The 23,539-nt window shown below is 33.1% G+C and overlaps 1 protein-coding gene across 4 annotated transcripts; it reads right to left on the reverse strand.

The window, feature by feature from the left end:
• Positions 1–7,964: 7,964 nt before the first annotated feature.
• On the reverse strand, positions 7,965–22,140 carry Apkc (protein kinase C iota type). 4 transcript variants are annotated; one of them, XM_072899822.1, is made up of 10 exons: positions 21,843–22,140; positions 21,265–21,343; positions 20,632–20,840; positions 13,357–13,407; positions 10,940–11,025; positions 10,075–10,357; positions 9,346–9,798; positions 8,563–9,035; positions 8,336–8,451; positions 7,965–8,186 (listed from the first exon to the last, which is right to left on the reverse strand). In XM_072899822.1, the coding sequence occupies exons 2-10, from the start codon at positions 21,318–21,320 to the stop codon at positions 8,099–8,101; spliced, it is 1,815 nt and encodes a 604-aa protein (XP_072755923.1). In that variant the 5' UTR covers positions 21,321–21,343; positions 21,843–22,140; the 3' UTR covers positions 7,965–8,098. The 4 variants fall into 4 exon arrangements, with proteins under 4 accessions (XP_072755923.1, XP_072755922.1, XP_072755921.1 ...); XM_072899821.1 differs by having other exon boundaries at positions 21,686–22,140; XM_072899820.1 differs by lacking the exons at positions 20,632–20,840; positions 21,265–21,343; positions 21,843–22,140 and adding an exon at positions 17,183–20,472.
• Between the last annotated feature and the right edge of the window lie 1,399 nt (positions 22,141–23,539).

Below are 23,539 nucleotides of genomic sequence, written 5' to 3' on the forward strand. Positions count from 1 at the left end.
CAGTCGCACTTGAAAATTGCTCACAAATTGCTGGCTGTGTATAATATATAATAATATACATATCGAGTTATATATTGCATGATATGTATTAGTTTATATTAGAATAGATCAAATGGAAATGTCGATCCATGATCATGTGATCTGCATGAAAATTTATCTGAATCGTCTTGGATCGCGATGAAATTTTATTTATCATACAACTGAAAATAAATAGAATTTTTATCGTGTTGTTAGTACATATCGCTACGACTGTATATTTGTATGCCAGTGAAAAGTTGCGTATAAACCATATAATCGATACTTGAGCTATGTATTGGCCACTTGAGATTTACCCAAAATAATATCTGTCTTCGTGATAAAAGCAACAGCTTGATTCTAATTTAGTTTTTACAAAATTCGACGATACATACATCTCTCAATAACATTTTAATATAATTATAAAATGTATCTATAATCAAACAACTTGTAAATTATCACCATCATCTGGTTCAGATATTAAAAAATTATGCTATTATGTGAGATATAAGGATATCTCAAGATGTACAACAATCATAATTTTAACATATTATGATAGAGAAAAACTTGCAAACGACAAAATTACATACTAATAGATTTAATAGAATTTATTCTAATGTATGCCTTTCTCCCCTTTGCCACCATCACACACGCGATTAGACGAAATTGATATATTGATGATAAAAAGACAAGCTGTACAAAAAAAGAGAATTTTAAAGTTCTAGATTTAACGCTTTCTAACTCGAACATTTTCTCTACTTCGCTATAGCAATTTTTGTTTTTTAATTTCACATAATATACGATTATTACATATATATATGATGTGTATGTGTATGTGCATATTAAGAGTAAAAAGATAAAATTGAAAAGAGTGATATTTGTGTAAAATATTAAAAAAGTGATATTTAAAATATATAAGTAAAATATTAAAAATAGTAAATATTAAAAAAACCGGGAAATAAGATTTCTTTTATAAAAATACAGTTTTTGAAAATTATGCAGTCTCTTTGAATGTACAAGTGTATGCAAAAAGCAAACGAAATATAGTCGCGTTTGTGATGGAGCAAGAGGTGACTGATTAATTCCTTTGTATATAGGGATTACTTTATTTGTAACATTTTAAAGGAACATAATCACATATCCTCGTGTGCCTACGAAGATCATGGTTACTTAATAGCTTGTCATTCATATGATGTATATAAGATATAATGGCTACTTAATAACTTGTCGTTCGTATGATATATGTAGAATGTATTTGAGAACCAATATAATTTTTCCATGCGGAGAAAATAAATCAAGCCTTATACATATATACATATATGTATTTATGTAAGTATGTATGTATTTATGCATGTATGATGTATGCACGTATATGTGTATACACGCGTGTATCTACATGTATGTATGACGCATGTATGTATATATGCATACATATACATATGTATGACATATATCAATTTAATTTTAAATATACGTAATTACTCAATAATAATTATGAGGCCATCTCTTTTTAAATACATCATCAATAACATACGCGTGGCACTTTTGCCATCACGGACGAAGGAAGGCACGCGTATAATCAATTTTCATTAAATCTGCGAAACGAGATGCATTTAATTAATCCGACCGCTCTTTGACACACCTTTCTTCTTGATTGCTCGGTGAAGACAAAATGCACCACATCAATTTATATCTCATTTAGATTGTGTAACAAATTCTAAAATAGCGACCCTTTCGCTTTTTGATATCATGTACTCTATAATAATTAAATGCAACCCTCACGCTCTCTTTAATGTTTTATCTATAAATATTACACATACACACACACACAAACACACATAAACACACGCGTACATACATACATACATATATATATATATATATATATATATATATATATATATATAACTCATATATTATATATATTATTATATAAACATATATTTTATATATAATATATAATACACAATTTATATGTGTATGTATGTATAGTGTGTGTGTAATTAATAATAATTATACATATATGTATATGTATATGTATAATTAATCTTGTCTCTTCTCTCTTATTATATCATTCTGTCAACATAGAAGTAAAAATAGTCTTTTAATATTCCAGCAAATTACAAACAGAAATAATATATATACAATATATATATGTCAGAACCGAGTTTTTTTTATCATTTTTAATTTTTTTCAAATTATATGCATAAAATATGATGAAAATATAACTGTAATATAGAACGTGTATATATGTATATTACAATCAAATGTGAATTAATTAGTTCGGAGCACTGTGTGTATATATGGATAAAGTAAAAAATGTAAGCGTGGAAAATTTATTAGAAAAAAAGGAAATGACACACATCATATACCACATATATGCGAGTGCATATTTTATACGCATACACGCGTACGTATGTATACAGGATGTATTAAATATTTTGTATACACCCTATACATATATATACGGGTGTGCGTCACACACAATGATGCATTTATAGATACTGTGTTATCCACATTCACATAATCATACGATAAATTAATCAAATATTAAGTAATGTGTGGCTGAAAAAATTATTGTACTGTAATGTGTCACATATTCTCTATCAGCTTTTACAGTGAATATATATTACACACGCAGATATGTCTATACATATACATATACACACACAAAATTCTCCGATATTTTTCTCTTCGATTTTTTTGTCATACATTTTTAGTACGCGTCACTAATGTGTCACATATTCTCTATCTGCATCATGAATATCTTTCGATACTATGTAAATGCATAAATATATTATACAGAATGTCCCCAAATTCACAAAACAAAATACTATACCAAAAACATTACAGAAAAAGGCATAAAAGAGCTTGAATAAAGGTATCTTAACTAAAGTCGATGTTATTATTAATAAAATAAATATAATTAGATCAGAACAAATTAAGAAATTTTAAATATAAATGAATTTTATTTATATTTAAAATTGCTTAACCTGTTTTGAGCAGATGCTCTATATTTATTATTATTCTTTATTCGATTATATCAATGTGACAATGTTACGCAATTAATTTGTTCTAATCTAATTATATTTATTTTATTAATAATAACATCGACTTTAGTTAAGAAACCTTTATTCAAGTTCCTTTATGCCTTTTTCTGTAATGTTTTTTAAAAATTGTATGGAGCTATTGCTTAAGTTTTACTATACCAAAAGTTTTCCAAAAATCAAATAAAAACATTATTTATATTTTTTCTTATTCCAAGCAATAGTTTATAAGGATTTCAAGTTGCCAATCACAGACTAAGTCACGTATATGCTACGTTAATAATACATATACGATTCGCAAACAGATGTATGTCTAAATGTATCGTGTGATTAACTAGCTTTAAACCCTTATATCTCAAAAACTGCTTGGAATAAAAAAAACGCAAATAATGTTTTTACATAATTTGTTCTGCTATATTTTAATTTGTAAATTTTGAGATATCCGGTATACACATTGAGTACACACACGCGAGATATTCTAAAAGAATCACCAATTGTCACTTTTTTTCTATTGTACTTCGAACAAAAAATTAAATAAGAATTATAATAAGCATCTGCAAACTACGCTATACGAGAATTCAAAAAATTATATCTGCGATTATGATCTCAGAATCTTGATACGTATATTTAAATTCAACATCAGATTCAGAGTGATAAATACTTTTAAACGATAATACGAGAAAAAATTCAATTCCTGAAAATGCCTGCAAAATTTAAATTACATAGAAAAATATCTATGTATCAACTCCTATATAAATCCGAACATTAACAAATAATATATCCCAGCAAAATGCGCGCAATATGTCAGCAAATTGGCCACAAATTTACTGTTAGAAGTGACAAGCAAATTGACATCAACTATGTCCGCATTAAGCTTGTAATTCTCCAGCAAAGCCTGCTCACAAAATCTGACAGCAGACCGCTAATCTGTCGACTTAATCGATATTAACAATTCCCGTATCAAATTTGTAGCCTTTTTGCTGACAACAATTTGTAGCAGGCACTTAGCAAAATCTGTTCGAACAGATTTGGCTGACTGGGTTCTTAATTGTAAAACTGAGTTTTGCGCGACTTCTTTTTCTATACTTTCTCACACACACACACACACACACACACACACGTGATCTATAAAAAGATCACACATAGAAGAAAGTACAAAGATGATTGATTTATACGCTACTTCCCTAGGTTTATATTTCATATCTATTTTCACGCGAAAGAGCTAATAAAATCTGTTTTCATATTTTTGGGAACATTGTTGGGATATTTGAGAGGCTCGGATATGCAACTGAAAATTCATGTAACTTCGACACGTTTTAGACTAAATTAAAAATTAACTCCATATAACTATAATTTATAAATATAATACGTTTCATCCACATTTTTCTAGATATTCTCTTCATTCGATTAAAGATATCCGAGATCGTCGAGTATATAATTATAAATATTTATATGTATATTTCTTTTTATAGATGCGTGTATACACAACAGAAGTATGTACGAATACATTAAGAATTAACAAAGATCATAAAATCCATATAATGTAAAACTCGAACTTTTATATGTTTTCTAAGACTCGCTAATCTTTTAAAAAAATAAAAATACGGTATAAAGTGTAGAGAATATATATCATGCAAGTTTGCATCAGTGTGCCGCTAAACTTGTAAATGGAATCCCATACAATCTCGAGCAATCTTAATCGAGCACAGAATAAATGCTACGAATTGTAATCTGCGTATTTTTCTAAGTTCCTTCTTTATCTGACAATATCTCGATTATTGCAGGAAATGCCGTGTTCCGCTCGCGGAAAGGCAATATATTCGTCAGAAGATATATATATATATAGATTATATTTTATTTTACGATATTTAAGCATCTGTCCTAAGTAATAAATTCAACTGCAATATATAGCGCCGAAAATCAAACAGTATGAAGACATCATTGGAGATGTTATGCCATATAATTATATCATGCTGTTTAATAACATCAGCGCGCTAATGATCTTTTTATTTTAGAATACTTTTATAATTACTTTTACAGCTGCGTTCACCCAACTCATCTCTATAAAAAATAGCAGATTGACGATGTTTTCGTCGTAGTTTATATAAAATAATAGTAATCTTTGCAACAATTAAGTTTATAGCGATAATACGCATTCAATTGATTTGCTATGTTACAATAGGAATTCATGTATAAATGCGAAGTTTTTTTTTTTTTATACATATACTGCACAATCTTACAGAAAAAGATACGGAATGATACAAAGATAAAATAGTGTGGTTTATCATTCGCGAATAAAATAAAGACAAGGGGAAAAACAAATCTTTGCATATACAAAGAGTATAGCTATGTAAAAAAAATCACGCACAAATTTTGCGACACATAAAATATTATATTCGTACCCGTCTGCGTGATACGAATGATATTTTATTAAAAATGTTGAGTATATATTGGCACCATTTTCTTTCTAACGCACGATCTCTTTTCCAACGCAAATCATGTTACTTTCTCTTTATATAAAAATGTTTCTTTATGCCGTGCAAAGATAATATTGATTGTTGTTTTGTTTTAAGACAGCTAGTAGTATTTTATCATCGTTATCGTATATGTATCTATATTTTCGCTCGAAAGAATTCGGAGAGAACTACGAAATTTAATTATATTTCCTCTTATGTGATGCAATTTGGTATATATTTTGTCTCGTTAATATTTCCTTATATCTATGTATGTATGTGTGTGTGTTTATATTCCTAAATACTTTTCTAACTTACTTTTCACATTTAACTCCGCATCGATCTTTTTACAGCTATATCAACATATTCGCGGTTGACAATTTTGCCGCGATCCTAAAGTAAAATGCTGCAAAGTTTTGTAATTAACATATGGATAGAATTTTGAAAATTTGCTTTCAAATATCATGTTTGGATCACTTATTATTTATAATTGGAATAAATACAGGAATATTCTCTGTTGTACGGGTATATAAGAAAAAACAATTCGTCCAGTTGAAACCCGTTTAAAGTCAAGACATAGTACTACGTCTGATGCCTTTAGCTTTAGCCATGAAAAAAGTAGTACTATATTCGCTTTTACCTTTAGCCATGACAAGACATAGTACAGTTAGTTAATGTAATAAGCTGTTTTTTCATGAAATTTTTTTTAACTCTTTAATTGTTATTAATCACTGGAAAATTACTCAAAAATCCCAGTATAACTTTAATACATAATATATTCGTCTACATATAGTTCTATTTTTTAATGATTGCGTTTTGTCAAACGTTTATCGTTCAATTCTCTTATTCTTTAATTTCATTAGAAATATCAATTTAATAAAACGTCCCACGCGGTGCTTTTAACAATATTATATTTTATGGTTAATACTTTTAACGTAACATGCTTCGAAATTTGTTTGCAATTAGTTTAGAATAAAGTTAGAACGAATACTTTACACACATTACAATTGTCTTATTTATTAGAATTTTTTTATGAATAACCAAGGAATACTGTGCATAATGATCTCTATATAACTTTAACTTTATGATAAACTAATCTTTAGTATATTTCAACTGTTTAGTTGTTCGCTTGCTCGATATATTTTGAAAAACTATAAAAATTGTACTAATCACACGCTAGGAATCGGTATACTCTCTCACGCTTGGATAAGAAGTATATTAATATAAACATGTAAATACAATTCTAGAGTTGTTGTAGAGTAAAAATATTTCAAGAATACATTTCCTACAAATAAAAAACCACATTTTCATAGAAAATTATTTTTACTGCGTATTCTTCTTCTGTTCTAACAACGAGAGTACAATTTCTCGAGAACAAAAGAAACATTTGGAATTTATAACTGTAGCTATAATATGCAACAGTCTTTTAATCTAGAAAGTGACCAGTGTAACAATTAATCAATTTAATCGAGATAATAGGAATGTCTGTATAAAAGCAACGCGTTTAAATATAATTATTACTCATTTTATGTTTCGCAAGATTTAGCAAAGAGCTTCACATAATAACTATTCAATGAAAGAGAGGAGAGAATATTACGCCTATATGTTTGGTATGATCCTTCCATAATACAACTAATCTATATATAGCTCGTGCTATTATATTATGTTTCAAATGGCGATTATATAGTTTTAGATTACTCTTGGTTATTCTTTTTCATTAAACGTAATCACATACAAAGGAATGTTTAATCGTATAATACTTTAAGAACATTAATCTGCTGCACAAAAAAACAACTTTGTATATAAAAAACAGATCAATTGAAGCAATCAGGTACATTTTCACATTTAGCTTCTCAATGAAAAATTGTGAAAAATAATGTCACTCATTAATATGTTAATATTTGCAGCACCATGTGTAAAAGGGAACAATTAACTTAATTTTATAATATATATATATATATATATATATATATATATATATACATGTTTGAATGAATTAAATATGTTGTTTTTATAAGCTATGTGTAGCTACGCAGGACATCAACATCCAACAATGCCGTAAATCTCAAGTCGTTTCTACAAAAATGCATATCACGAGTGATCAAATTAGAGATCTTATATATCTCTTTAAAAAAGAAGCTCGAGAATCGAGCTTTAATTTAATGGAAGGCAAAATATCTGTTTCAGAAGACCTTTCCGCGGATTTTCATCCTCCATATCGTCATAATTGTCTTCGTCATAATTACTAACAATCGCGTTATTATTGCCGGGACTGTAAGTTACGTCTGTGATACTCAGAGAACGAGGGCATGTCGGGCTTTCATATCGGAACGGGAAGGGCGGCGGTAACTGTCGATGATGTTCATTATAATTATTGTCGTTCTCATTCTCCTCCGAGTATGTCATTAGAAATACGTTATTATGATAACTTCGATTACTTGAGCCGACAACGGGGAGTAGGGGATCAATACGAAGTTTCGCGAGTCTATCTTGCAATTCGTACATGTAGCATTGCTGCAATTGATACTGCTGCTGCTGCTGTAAATCTTGATTGTGACGCTGCACAATGAGAATCGGCTCATGTCACACGCAGTCTTCTAGCGACATCAGTAGAGGATTTACATACTCGAAGCCGTCGAATTCGCTCTGATCAATCTTCTCGATTAGCTTCCTGCGATATAACAACATGAACAATTTAAACTTTTACTAAAATATATTTTTTACACATATGTGTGTATTAATTTTAAATAATATAAATAAAAACAATTTTTAATAAAAGAAAAATAATTTTCAGAGAAATAATATATATAAGAAACTTACGGATCATCCGGAGTCAAACGGACTTCCTCATCCGTAAATTCGGGTGGAAAGTTTGCTAGATCACGATCAGAATCCAAGCGTGGCTTGTAAGGTGGTGTAACCTGTTTCTGTTCCAACTGCAAAGTTACGAATAACAGTTGGTGACGTGCAAAAAATCATACATTGCGAAATATCTCGCAAAATGAACAAGTTTGAGTTTGTCTTGTATATATTACAATAATATTTACCATTTCCCAATCGATCGCTTTGAAGAAAGGATGGGCGACGATGTCGAGAAAACCAGAAGGTCTCTTTCCGCAACCCAGCCTCTCCGCAGGGTCTTTGCAAAGGAATCCTCTAAGAACAGATGCTGCCTTAACGGTCAACGACCGCGGTATACGTATAGTCTTTTCTAGAATAACTTGAAATAGAAAATCTTCAGTATTCTTGTCCGGCTCCTCAGCTGCACCCGTAAGATCGAAGGGGCTGCGGCCTGCCAACATCTCGTATAGAAGAACCCCTAAAGCCCACCAATCCACCGAAAAGCTGTATTCCTCGCCACGGAGAATTTCAGGAGCGATATAATTGGGAGTACCGCAAAAAGTGCCAGTGTTATCGCCCTCCCGGATACCCTCCTTGCACATTCCGTAATCCGTAAGCTTTACATGTCCTTCATGGTCAAGCAATACATTATCCAGTTTCAAATCTCTATATATAATTCCTGAAAGCAAATGATTATCGAGTTTAAATTTTAATCTTCAATAAATTATTAATGTTAAAAGAAAGAGAGATAGAGAGAGAGAGAGAGAAAGGAAGAGATGAAAGAGAAAAATGGAAGAGAGAGTCGGAGGGGAGGATAAAGGAAGAAAAAATAGGAGGAAAGGAGAATAAAGAAGAGAAAAATAGAGAAAGACGAAAAGAAACAAAAAGAAAAAAAAAAGAAAGAGAGAAAATAGGCAGGGAGAGAAAAAGATAGAAAAAGAAGAAAGAAAATGATGATAGGAAAATAAGGAAGAAAGAAAATTCTTTACCCTTTTCGTGTAGAAAGTTTAACGCCAAACTGATCTCGGCTACATAAAATCGCGCATGGTCCTCAGGAAGACGACGCTGTCTCTGCATATGGAACATGAGATCGCCACCGCGCACGAATTCGATCACGAAAAACAGGCGCGAAGGCGTTTGGAAGCAGGAGTGCAGGCCTACCAAGAAGGGATGATTTGAGGCTGTCTCGAACACGTGTTTTTCTGTTTGTACCCAATCGATGTCCTCGTCATCCGTTACCAGAGATTTCTTGATAACTTTCATGGCATAGATCCTCTTAGTACGTTTCAGCTCCACCATCAAGACCTTGGCGTAGGAACCACGACCGATCACTCTGATCAGCTCAAAGTCGTTCAACGAATATTGCCTTTGCATATCGTTCGATGTGTCCCCCTCGTTTAGTGTGTCTAACGGCAATTCTTCCCCTTCTTCACTTCCGATTTCTTTAATAATAATAATAATATTTATTTAATATTTTTTGTATGAAAAAAAGACAAATAAAAAAAATCTAAATCAATGATCAACAAATGTAACACTTTTCATTAAAGTTCTATTAGAGAAAATATATTTATCTAACATACATAAAACACTATTAATATGTACATCTAATTTAAAAAAAAAATGTCTCTTTTCAGAAAATTAAAATTTAAAGTACTCCTATATACAACTACAAAAATATTAAATAATGCAAATTATCAACTTTTATTAAAATATCTTACGATCGCGCGAATGCTCCTCGATGATCGGCGATTCCGATATCTCATCTTCGAGATGAGACGTCGGATCGCACGGATACGGATCAAGCTGTTGATCGCCATTTCTGTCGATCGTCTGGGATTCCGCGCTCTGCAGCTGCTGTTGTTGCTGCTGCTGCTGACTCAGGCACGGCTTGCGCACCACTTTGTGGCATTTTTTGTGTACGAGCAGTTTGCACTGAATGCACTTGAACCCCTGTCGTCCGAGACCCCAGATTCGATCCTGGCAAAACGCGCAAAATGCTCTCTGCGAAGCAACATACATAAAGAACATTATATTTTCCTAGACTTTTTGTGTTGAAAGTGTATTAAAAAGCATTTTAAAATAGTAATCGTGTTTAAGTCTCGCGAAGAATAATACGTGAGGTTCCAACTTGCTTTCAAACACGAGTCTAAACGTGCATTTAATCAATATGATAGAGTAGCTATCATAACGCACACAAATGCAGCACTTCTTGGGATTAAAATCTAAATCGTAAAAAGAATAATTAAATTTAAATATCAGAGTCTTAAACATAACTCTTCCAAAAACGGGACAAAGTAAAGTACCATAAAGTATAATGGAAGGAGGAAGAGAAGCTAAACAAAACAAAAGGAGAGAAATCTGCTCTCCTTATCGACGATGAAGTCACACTAGCCAGCAAGTTTTAAAGTTTTGGCAGTGCTCCATGAAAGAACTCTACACAGAGCACTCATTTCCATCGTCGTGTCGCAGATCTGCGGTAAATTTATCTTCGCACTGCGTGTGAGAGAGAAAAGGACGACGTGGGGAAAAATGGGGAGGTGATGAGTAGATTGTGCAATGATAATTAAATGGTATGATGCTTACCCGATTGAATCGTTTCGCCTGAAAAATATGGCCATTCACCCGATACAGCTTCCTCCACCTACGAGCGCCACGTCTGTAGATGTTTCCTTCGGAAATAATGAAATAAATGTCATAAATGATGGAAAGCACCAGTAATCGATCAATTCGTCGTGATCGACTTTCGCGACCCATCACCCACCCCGAACAATGATGAAATTTCATTATATATAACGCAGATTTTAATATAATTATTTTAATATAATTACAATTTAAATTTAAATACAATTTAATTTTTAATGTCTTAATATCATTTAATTAATTATTAATTGAATTATTAACTTATAAATATTATATTATGCAATAATTAATTAAAAAGTTATTGAACCATTTTTTATTATTAATTGAATTAATAATTAAATTATTAAGTAGGAATACTATATTGTACAATAATAAATTAATTCATTTTTTAAATTAATTTGTCGATCAAAAATTAATAGATATTTATCGTTGAAGCTTCAAAATTTTAAAACAATTTTTCTTAGATATATTTTTAAAAATTAAAAAGAATGTATTTTTTTGAATTTTTTTAGAGTAAAATACGAAGCTTACATAATATCTTGCAGAATGAGTATAATAAATTTGTTGTGAAATTTCATGTGAAATTCTCGATACCTAACTTGTGTGTTTCATGAATGTATTTCAATAACAAAGTTTCATCCTCGCAAACTGAGTTTTTTTACGAATTGATTTCACCACTATCCTTTCTCTCTTTTAACCCCCAGTCGCGACCGATCGCGTAATCGAACGATACATACGTAGTTTCACTGACAATGAAGTATATCGACGTGAACGAGGACAAACAAAAACAACAAAAACAAAGACCAATGACAATAACAACGGAATAGGTTCCCGCAAAATGTATCTTGTACAGTAAAAACGCACGTTGAAATAACGATAAGTTGTTTTTCTTTCTTTTCTGTATAAACTACTACACGCGAAATGTTTCGAAGACTGGTCAGATTCAATCTATGCTTGCTTATCCGCATGCGAGACAATTACTGTATGTATCGATACCAGTGATCTGAGGAGAGCTCAGCACGAGAAAGCGATTCACGTGAAACTGCGCGGTTTAAAAGTTATTTTAATGCAACATTTTTGCACCTCAGCAAACTTATTCTGTGATTTTAAACGCATGCGTTACAGACCTTGGATCGGTATAAGCAAATACGTTATAGGCGCGTTATAAAGACCAGCGTTAAAAGTTAGGCCTACAAGTCGTTAAGAGACGTTCAAACGTCAATTCGATAACCATTGAACGATTGCATAAAGAACGATATTTTAAAATTATTGATTCTTCCGCTGCAGTGGATAAGTAAAAGTTATAAAGTAAATAATGGAAAATCATATTAAATTTTCTTTTTTTATCCTTCATAGATAAATATACATATACTCACATTTTTACGTGTCTCACATTTCCAATGAAAATACATTTGACGACAGTGTATCGTAGTTTACAACTATCTGCTAATCTACAAAGCAAATTTTTGACATTTCATAAATCTATTTGCAACGTAAATAAGAATTATCGCACGATGTGATGTATAAGAAAAAAGAATTCATGAACGTTCTGATGCCTTATAATTTCAGGATGTTTACTCAAATTTTGTAAAAAAAATTTCCTGAAAATTCTCCTCTTTTTCAGATATTTTTGTTCAAAAATTAAAATAAAGAATATATGCTATTTTGTTTTGACATTGAATATATAACCAAATATATACGTACATATATATGTACAATATATTTATATTTATAATATAATTTAAATACAATTATTAATATTAAATTTAACAATTAATAATTAATAAATTAACAATTAATAATTTACGACTTGGTTTATCGGTGAATCGTCGATTGCTGCTTACAATATAAGAGCAAAATTATCAAAAAAAGAATTTAAAAAAAAATTTTTTTTTTGAGTCCTAATAAAATTCCATGAGAATTCTTTGATTTTTCCAAGTATAACAGAAATATCCAAAAATTTCAGATTTTCCATGTTTTTCCCGAAAGTAGACATCCTGAATTTATTACAACACGCAACTATAACTGCAGCGAAAGAGCTTTTTAATTATATCTTAATTTCAACGTTTAATACATGAAGACATGACGCGTTAATGAAGGTTACATGATTAAAAACATATCGAAGGGAAAAACTTGATAAAGAACGGGGTGTCGAGAACGAGATGAAATATTCCTACACGGTTTTCACACATAACGGAGTTAAGCCTCGTGTATGTCTATTATCGCGCGCTAATCGTCTCTTTCTACCGGCCGGTTAATTAGAACTCGCTGGCTAGTACACATTGACTAATATAATGTATGTGTATGCAGGACACTGCGGTTGCTGCAACGCGCTTCGAATGAACAGTAAATACACTCACTGTCTTCTCCCTGACACGGCATCCCGGGAGCAGGCGGCACGTTTGGAAAAACTGTAACAAAAGAAAAAAAATTTATGCTTCGTGACAGTTTTTCTATATCTCTAACTATTGCATTCAAAAGTTTTTCGTTATTTCAAATAAGTTTAATTTACGTACATATAGTTTATTTCTTATCTTTCATTATAGGTTTAGCAATAAATAATAACAGTGTTATCATGAAAAAATATGTAAAAATATTATAGAATTTTTTAATAAGCTCTGTAATAAAATTTATATACATATACTACCAATTAACAAAATCTATATAAGATATAACTAGGTATATTATCTAAAGATACTGCGAAATCGTGTTTTCTAATATCATAGCCGTCAATGATTTAATATTGCGTATTTAATCTGTCGACGGGACGATTGATGGCGATCGATTAAGTTTCTCTCTCCCTCTCTCTTTCTCTTTCATCCCAGTAAAAAGAATTATAAAATAGATTAACGAAGTAATGAGGCTCGCAAACTTACATGGAAAGCAATTCACGTACCGGAACCCAAGCGAGGTCCGCTGCTCATTGTCCAACATACTGTGTGTACTAGTTGTCGTGTCCTCACTCCGGTTACAGTCAGATAACAACTAACACTGAATCCTATTCGAGCCATCGAGCGTCGCGTTATCACTTATCGCCGTCATCGTGTGTCGTGAGAAAGAGAAAAGGGGTGAGAGAGAAAGAGAGAGACAAGAAGGCAGCAGAACGCTCTGACGATGAAACAAACGCGCGATAGATGGTCGCCTTGATGTAGCCCGCTCGCGATTAAATTTCTTCGCGATTCCGCGAGTCGATAAAAACATAAAAGTCAATGAGCGCGAAACATTTGCAAAAAAAAAAAAACTTCCTGACATTCTCGCACGATTTAGTTTTTTAATCTCGTTATTCCCAACGTTGCATTAACTCCTTCTCTCCGGTGAATGATTACGAACGTATTATATTATATTCTAATTAGCAGGGATAGAAGTCAGAACAATCTTTAAATTTTACAGCGGAGTTAATATAATAAAACAAAGATTAAATGCAATTAAGAATATTTAGGATATCTACTGAAATCTTGTAAGTAAATTTCTTGAAAATTGCCTGATCTTCCATTTTTATTTTTACTCAAAATTCGAGAAAAACAAAAAATATTTTTTTTTTTAAGATTTTATTTGATACAATTTTTAAAAATAAGATTTTTTATTATGTATATTTTCTAATACTTTTCAATATATTTTTTACGAAAGAAAAGCACAGCCATTTAAGTTTTATGTACTAGATTTACAAATGTATTAAAAAAAATTCAATAGCTTTCGTAAAATATTTTTCATTTGCATAACATTTTCAATTTTTTATCGCTAAAAATAATTACAATAAAGAATATGTACTGCATATTCAATATTTTGTTAAGATATTGAATATATAAACAAAGATGAATAAATATTTATAATATATTTTAAATATAATTTATTTAACTTGCTGACTGTTTGCAAACAATATAAGAGCAAAATTATCAAAGAGAGATTTTTTTTTAAATTCCTCGAGTCCCCAAAAATATATGAGACTTCTCTGATTTTTTCATGTTTCAGATACAAAAGAAATCCCAGAGAATTTCAGATTTTCCATGTTTTTCCAGGAAGTAGACATCCTGATATTAAACATGTACCACTACTGAATAATGCTTCATGAAATGCATATAGAATGCACGGAAGATATAATAATTGGCGGGAAGTTGAAAGATTGGTGAAATAAAATTACAGATTGATTGCTTTAAGATTTTAAAGGCTGTTCAGAATTCTTGAATGTCTAACAATAAGTCAAACGTACAGGTTGACACATCGTAGTTCGTGTAAAAATTCGAGAGAAGACTCGAGTAGCTAATTGTAAGATAAAGACTATAAAAATGTTATGAAAGAGAAAAAGAAGGAGCGAACAATAAAAGTTGTCTGGAGTATCCTGGTGCATGCTTTTATCAAGTAAAACAAACGATTTTTACTGAATATCAAAAATAGATCCCTCAATAAATATAGGTCGATGAACAATATTTAAATATATATAATATTAATAATACAAGTTCAATTATTAAATTTACCTAAAATAAAGATCTAAATATAATTTTGAATCAAGATTTATGTAACTAAAATTAAAAAAAAATAAATTAAATAAATTTATCAATAATTCTTCAGATTAGAAGAGATCGAAATTAATTTATTAATCACAAGAGTTATTTTTAAAATAAATTATAACATTTATTAAAAATTCACATCTCGAGAGTATTGTAAAAACGCGTGTGTAAAAAGCTATTAAATATAGAAAAAAAAAATCTGCTACAAAAAGAATTAGCACACACAGTTTACCGTGCTAATGTTATTTCTTCTATCAGTGTAAATATAAAGCAAAGCGCGGCTGCTAGAATTACGTGGATATATTATACGATCGCGACAGGTTCGCTAACGAGGTCATCGGTGCTCCCTCATTGGTATAAGGTACACGTAATCGAATCATTAGTTACGAGAAAGCCGCAGGCACGTATCGATGATGCAGGACAAGATGGTATACACGAGCGAGAGAGCCAAACGCGCTTTCTTCAAATATTCATAGACTAATTATCGTGAAGAGGGATCGATGACACGTACGATAAAGACGATATACATATACCTACTCCCTTTTCCTCTAACGTGGTGGATACGTGCAACGAGTTGTGTGCGGGATGCACGAAACGCGGGACCCTAGAAGCACGATCTATAATAGCGTAAATGCATAAGTGCATCGGCGCGCATGTACACGAAGAAGAGTACAATCAAAGTCGTATTTAAAACTTTCAAGTCTTCGCTGTAACTGGATCACTGATATACAACAAAGTTGTATAATTCATGTTGATAATTAATAATTAATATTCCAAACAATGACCGTACATTTTTGCGTACTTTCGATAATATTGTGCGAGAAAATAAACAGATAAAACTTTATCATTAAACAGTAACAGTGATAATAATCACTTAACACACTAAAATATTGCAAATGAAAGATTAGTCTAACTTATTAGTATTAATATACCAGTTGCTATAATTTTATAATATGAATCAATTAGTTATTTATCCGAAATAATAAGAAAAAAATGACCGTAATTAGTTTACGAAATTAATGTAAAAAATGGAAAACATAATGCATAATCGATTCCAATGAGATTATAATAAGCGCAACAAAATTAAAAGAAATAAATTTGACATTAAACATGTACAAAAAAGTGTATCGCTATATCTATCACATATCCGACAAAAAAAAAAACACGTTAACTAAAAGCACAACTCGACCGACAATTAACGATGTAATTTCGTTCCCTTGTTTTAATGAAAACGAAATCGCAATAATTAATTCATATGTGACCGACTTGGAGTTTTATATTACTGCAATGCGCTAAACGTCAAATGTGGCTACGACGATTTCTGTCAACAAGACCACCAAAGCCGGCCGAAAGGAGGCGTGTGATGTAGACATAATGAGATATAGCCGAGACGCATCGTCGAAATAAAAAAAAAAAAAAAAAAAAAAAAAAAAAAAAAAAAAACACAAGTTTTTCTAGTTGCCATGTCCAGCCACATCGAACGAAATGCACCAGAAATGCTATCGCGTACACAAAAACATTAACTAATAAGGCCAAAGGAGATTTTTTTTTTATCTAGATCAGACACCGCATTAAAGAAACATTAAAGCTGAAGATGACGACTAGAACGAGGGCGAAACTACGACTAGAAAGAGCGCGCTCTTTCTCGGTTCAGCGTACCCTCTCGCTCAGCTACACCTACCCCAGGTGATCTCGTTGAACTGGAACTGTGACGGAGCCATAGGTTCGACGTCGATGAGCGACGTCATTGAGGGCGCGGACTCCGGCAACAACGGTGGCAGCTGCTGCTGCTGCTGATTACAGGGTCCGTGCACACGACACGTCGCGGTGGGCCCGAGGTTGCGGCCGTAAATTAATTCAGCATTGACTAACACTTCCTCAAACTCGGTCTCGGACAGTTCGTCCATACCCTCGGGGGCGTCCGGCGGACATTGGAGCAACTTTGATCTGGACGAGGTGCTGGGCTGTGCGAAAATGTCCTCATGATGATGATGAAGATGATGGTGCAGTGGGCTGCTGATGCGAGGAGGTGGCGAAATGTCAGCGGCACGAAGGTGACCGATGATTGGTTGCTCGTACTCGGCCGAATCGCCGCTACCCGGCGACGGTGGATAGGTGCCGGGTTTCACGTGGCGCTCGCGCGGGAACACTTGGATGCCGGTAGAGGTAGAAGAGGATGGACCACTGTCGACAATGGAGAGACGACGGCTCGCGGCGGCAGCCGCCGTCGCCGCCGAGTACGAATAAAAAGAACCACCTTGAATCATCATGCTACAGGGTGGTTCCTCCGCCACGACCCCCACGGCACCGGGACCGAGTTCTCGCTCCTGCTGCACGGTGCTATAGGTACTTTGCGCGGAGAGCTCCGACTGATGCATCTGCTGTTGCTGCGGTTGATGCAAGCACTGATGCTGTTTGTCCTTCTCTCGGCGAGGTGACCGACCCCGATCGCTGACGGAAGTTGCGCTCCAATAACCCCACGCCATTCTGTAACGAGCCTAGCCGTGCTTGTCTCGCCTTGCTCAATCGTCGCGGTGTATTATTATATCCTCTTGTGTCTGCTCTAATCGCGTTACGATTGCCTGGCCTCTTTGTTGTTTCGAGCGCGAAATCTTTTTATCTTTTTCTCTATACTCGACTTCCTTTCCTGCCTCGCCTTGCCTTCTTTTCGACCGCGGTCGACCTCTTACACAGGAGCCGCCGGGATGAGCATGCGACGAATCACCAGCCTCGATCGATGCTAGTTTACCGCCTCTTTTGCGACCTCTCTCTGCTCGCGGTGTAGCGCGCCGACGACTACCACCGACGACTATCGCTGTAGTCGAAACGTTATCGATGACGCAACCCTTTTGCGACCGTAAGAGAGGCTCTCTGCAACTCCGGCTCGATTTCCTCCTCTTTCCACTCGGCACTTCCCTTTTGACGACCCGATCTCGCAATCTCACGGCCAGGTTTGCGTCGAAACGTGTTGCCCTTGCTGATCGGTCCGTGCAAGGATATCGACTACTGCCGCGGCGAGATGCGTTAACCGCCCGCCACCACCGCCCGGCGCACGCTACCGACCGAATCGCGCAAACGCGGATCGCCTCGTCGAGATGGAGGTGATACATATCCTCCCCTTCCCTTTTAGCTGCCGGTTCTACACCCGCCTATGTTTACCTACAGATTCTGCCCACCCCCTCTTTCTCTTTTCTATCTCTCTTTTTCTATCCGTCTCCTCTTTCTTTATACTTTTCCTGTTTGCTCACTGATTATTCAGTGATTTTTCTTGTCACTGTTTTTAACCCTTCGTTAGGCGCAATATCTAATAGATGCAAATAGATATTATTTTAAGCCATATTACTATACCCTGCAATTTTTTTATCTATTGTAATATTTACGAATTTGTTCTTTACTGTTTTTTGACATATTTTAATGCCTGATATATTAACATAATGTTAAGACAAAGTTGTTTTAAGAACCAAAGAAAAATAAAGGAAAAATATTGCGCCTAACGCCGAATTAAATAAACTTTGCTTCGCCGCCCTATATTGTATTATATAACGTTTTTGGTCAACTCCATTTCTTTCCTTTCCAAAGAGATGAGATTTTTCTACTGTTTGTATGTTTCTATTTTTGTGGAGGATTCCTTTTAGAGAGGATTATTCTATCTTACAGCACACATTTGTACTATTTCATTTTCTACTTTATTTCCTTAGTTTTTCTGTTTTTTTCACTTTGATCGTTGGCCTCTGTTTTTCACTTTGATCGCTCACATCTCTTTGAGTTATCATTTTGCATTTGCTGCTCCTTCGCTATTTGTTCTGTCGATTCTTCCTTGTCCTTCTGTGACGATATACGATTTTCGTTCCTGCTGCTACGACTGATGTTATGAAACTATAGATTTATGAAGACTGATGTGTCAGAGATATACGTATCAAAGAAACTGAGATGCTTGTCGCGATCACTTTACAATCTGTTACAGATGATATGCGAAATCGTTTTTATTTAAAATATCATTTATTCTTATAATGTCGCTGTTTTAAAAGCTTCGAAAAAGAGATGTAGTCAAATTAAAGTAAACTAAATAAAAGTAATTTATGGAAACAATTAAAAAAAATATATATATATGTATATATATATATAAAATCTTGAAATTTGATTATTTCAATGTCCTTATCTCAAAACTTTTTTGGAACAGTCGTATATATTTATTGCTTGCGTTCGATATTATTTAAACTGCAAATTAATTTTATTTTGCTCAGAAACGAAGAAACGTGTACTCAAAGTACTATCTATATTTTCTTTAAAAAAAAATTAGTTATCTTTAAAATTCAAGAGGTTTTGTTTCTTGTATAAGTTTGTCAAAGCGAGCTTTAATTGTTACTAAACTCTCGCAAAAAAGCGAAAGATTCCTGCGGATCAAAAATGCATGCACGATCGCGATGCACTTCATCTTGCAGGAAGTATTCTCCTATCGCGCACAAATGAGAACAATATCGACTCATCTCCCTAAAGTCTCGGAGGACGTATGAATTTCTAAACACATAATGCGCCGCGTGACTTGTATATAGAATCCTCGTGAACATAAATACATGCGATGGAAAAATATTGTCATCCTTGAGGAATCGGCTCGCTAAATCGCACGATGTGTACCGGCGCCAATGGATTTCGCTGTTAATTGACTTATATCGATGATAAACCATAGATAAGACGAATATATCAGAGGTATATACACACTATTATCTAAGGCACATATCGATACTTGGAACGCATTGAAACGTTTGCACACGCATTATCACATTACTGCGCGTGCATAACTAGGACATATACATCTACGTGCAATTTATGGATATTTTTTTGTATCTAAATAAATATCTAATATCGTGATAACATAGAATATTAAATAGATATTATTTTTTTGTATATATAAATACGTTTTTGTTTAATAAATAATTGATTATAGATGCATATTTTATAGTGGACTATTCTTAATTATTAATTAAGCACCTAATATGCAAGCGATTATCGAACAATATGTAATTTTTAAATAATTTAACGTCACTAAAATCAGAGAGCATGCAAGAGAATTATGTTTTTAGGAGAGGTGAATTGATCTAATAAAATTGATTTCTGTTGTAAATAGCTGACCGTGTATCGTTATTTCCGTGTCCTTTTCGAGTTCGTACAGTCTCAATGCTTCATTCAACTCCTGTTGGGAGGCAATTCTGCATGGATCGCCTTCGTCGTCCACCCATTTCATTGTGAATTGCTCTGTGCCAAAACCGCATATCGTTCGCATTTCCTCGCGCAATTTTTCCACGGAAATCCCAGGACTGATATAGGTGATTTGAATCTCTCTGAGACAGAAAATTTACATCACACTCATCATGGATCTGTTTAAAAATATTTTTCTTCCATTTGTATAATTCTTATATTAATATAGGTTTTTATTTAAAATAAATTTTCAAGAAAATTTTTTTTTAAATAAATTTTCAAATAAATTTCCAAGAAAAAAATTATTTATATTGTATTCATTATTAAATAATTAATCTGATTTATTTTATTATAGATACAGTATAAAATTTGAGAGATTAAATATATAAAAAGAAAGAATATGTACATAACATATTAAAATTTTTTTTAAATAAAAAATATAATTTAAAATGTATTTTAAAAATATTTAAAAAATGTTCTTTATATTAAATGTGTAATAAATATAAAAACAAAATTTATGTGTATTGTCAAATTGTAAATTATAAAACAGTTCATAACATGCATTACCCATTATATATAATTTTCACTCGAATGTCATCATTTTCTGTCATTTGTGTAGGCATTTTTGAAACAATTGTCTCCTATTCTGAAAACGGAACCACATAATTTTAATATATACATAAAACAGCATAAATTAGTATAATACAAATTAAAAATTAAACTCATTACAATTTTATTTAATAACAAGATTGACAAATAAATAAAATATAAATTTTAAATATCTAATATTTTACTTCTTTAACGATATAAAATTTGAAAACAAATTAAAACAAATGTTTGATTATACAGTGATTTTGATACAAAATTGTTTTATCACTCAATCGTCCAGATATGTTAAAAAAGAAGCGTGATAAAGATATTGTGGATAACAGTTATCTCTCTCTTTGGAGGAAAGTAGGATTTATACAGGGTAAGTAAGTATACATACACAGATTTCGCAGAAGAGGAACGTGAAATTGGCGTTAGTCGATTAATGATCAGTTCTTTTTATAGATGCGCCAATTAACTAGCCATGTGATAATTGTTTCTCCTTCTACTGCCAATTAGAGACTTGCGCGTTTATACGTGCATGTCTTCTGACTCACCGCGATGAACTGTCGCGAGCCGCCGATGAACACTAGTTGCACGAAGCACCGCACTGCCCGAGAGACTTGCAAAGAGCTCCTGGAGGAAATTTGCTCTAAATTCTATTCACTCGTACAAAATTGTAGAAAAAGGTTCGTTAACGCGAAATAATAATACGCACGGTGACACTAAATACTTGCTACGCGACGTAAAGCATTATTACTTGGCAAGCGCCATGTTTGTTGGCCACTGACTCGCCGTGCACAGTGCACACACCGCCATCCATCGAGCTCCTATAACATACTACAGGAGCTAGCCAGCTAGCCTTAGAAGTGGGTGGTGGGAGGTGAAAGAATGACCCAACGATAGATAGATAGCGAGTGGACCGTTATCTTTCTCAGGGATTCGCTGATTGGTTGATGCTATTCTAATATCATAATCAAAAACATAGTTTTGACGCATCCATTGGCCGGTATTTATAGTCCGATCTTACATTTAAGGTCGCTTAAGATCTCGTTTAACCAATAAAATAAGGCCGGGTCTACAATAGCTGTAGTAAGCCTTAAGTCGTAAGAAATGAACCAATCGTATTCATTATTCTTCTCTAAAGTCAATTGTAATTGGTTAATTTCTTACGGCTTAAGGCTTACTACATCTATTGTAAACCCGGCCTAATGGGTCATTTACAATGGCCATAGAACGTAAGGTCACAAGCAAATGACAGTCAAGCATTTTCGAAAATGCTTGACTGTCATTGGTCAATTTGCTTGCGACCTTACGTTCTACGGCCATTGTAGTCGAGGCTTTAGAGTCGTCTACAATAGGTATTGTAAGTCGTAGACCGCAAGAAATTAACCAATCACAGTTGACGGTTGACCTTAGAGAAGAATATCGAATATTATTGGTTAATTTCTCACGCCTTACGACTTACAACGGGCGTTTTCCAGCAAGCGACACAGACGACACAGTGTCCATTAGTTTGAGGGAGAACATTCGTTGTGTCTGACTTAACTAATGGACACTGTGTTACACTGTGTCGTCTGTGTCTTTGCTAGAAAACGCCCAACACCTATTGTAGGCGGCCCTTAAAGGCCGATCTACAATAATCTATAATACGTGAGAGTAAGCTTGGAGTAAAGTAACAAGAGCGGCGTAAGGAGCTGGAGTGAGCGTATGAGCGAATAAAATTATTTTATTTCCTTACTCCTACTCCTATTCTTACTCTTACTTCTTATTGTAGATCGGGCTTAAGACGATCTTAAATATAAGATCGGACTATGAATATTGACCTTACTTTTATGCGACAAGAAAGAAAATGAGCAAGGATATATACATATATATATATATACATATATATATATATATACATATATATATATATACATATATATATATATACATATATATATATATACATATATATATATATACATATATATATATATATATATATATATATATATATATATATATATAACCTTAAAACACTCAATGTATATACTATACGCGTGCCGTATTACACATGTATAAAGAGACAAAGGCTTTGTTTACACCGACATACTTTGATACGCGCACTAAATACTACTGGCCAATCACAGCCATTTCATTCTTTAGAAGACTGGTTATGATTGGCTAGTATAGTACTTAGTACGCGTATCAAGTGCTCGATGTAAACTAAGCTAAAGAGAATGCCGCAGGGCTTCTGCCCACAGGACAC

This window comes from Anoplolepis gracilipes, chromosome 9 (assembly GCF_047496725.1).
Source record: "Anoplolepis gracilipes chromosome 9, ASM4749672v1, whole genome shotgun sequence".
Lineage (NCBI taxonomy): Eukaryota > Metazoa > Arthropoda > Insecta > Hymenoptera > Formicidae > Anoplolepis > Anoplolepis gracilipes.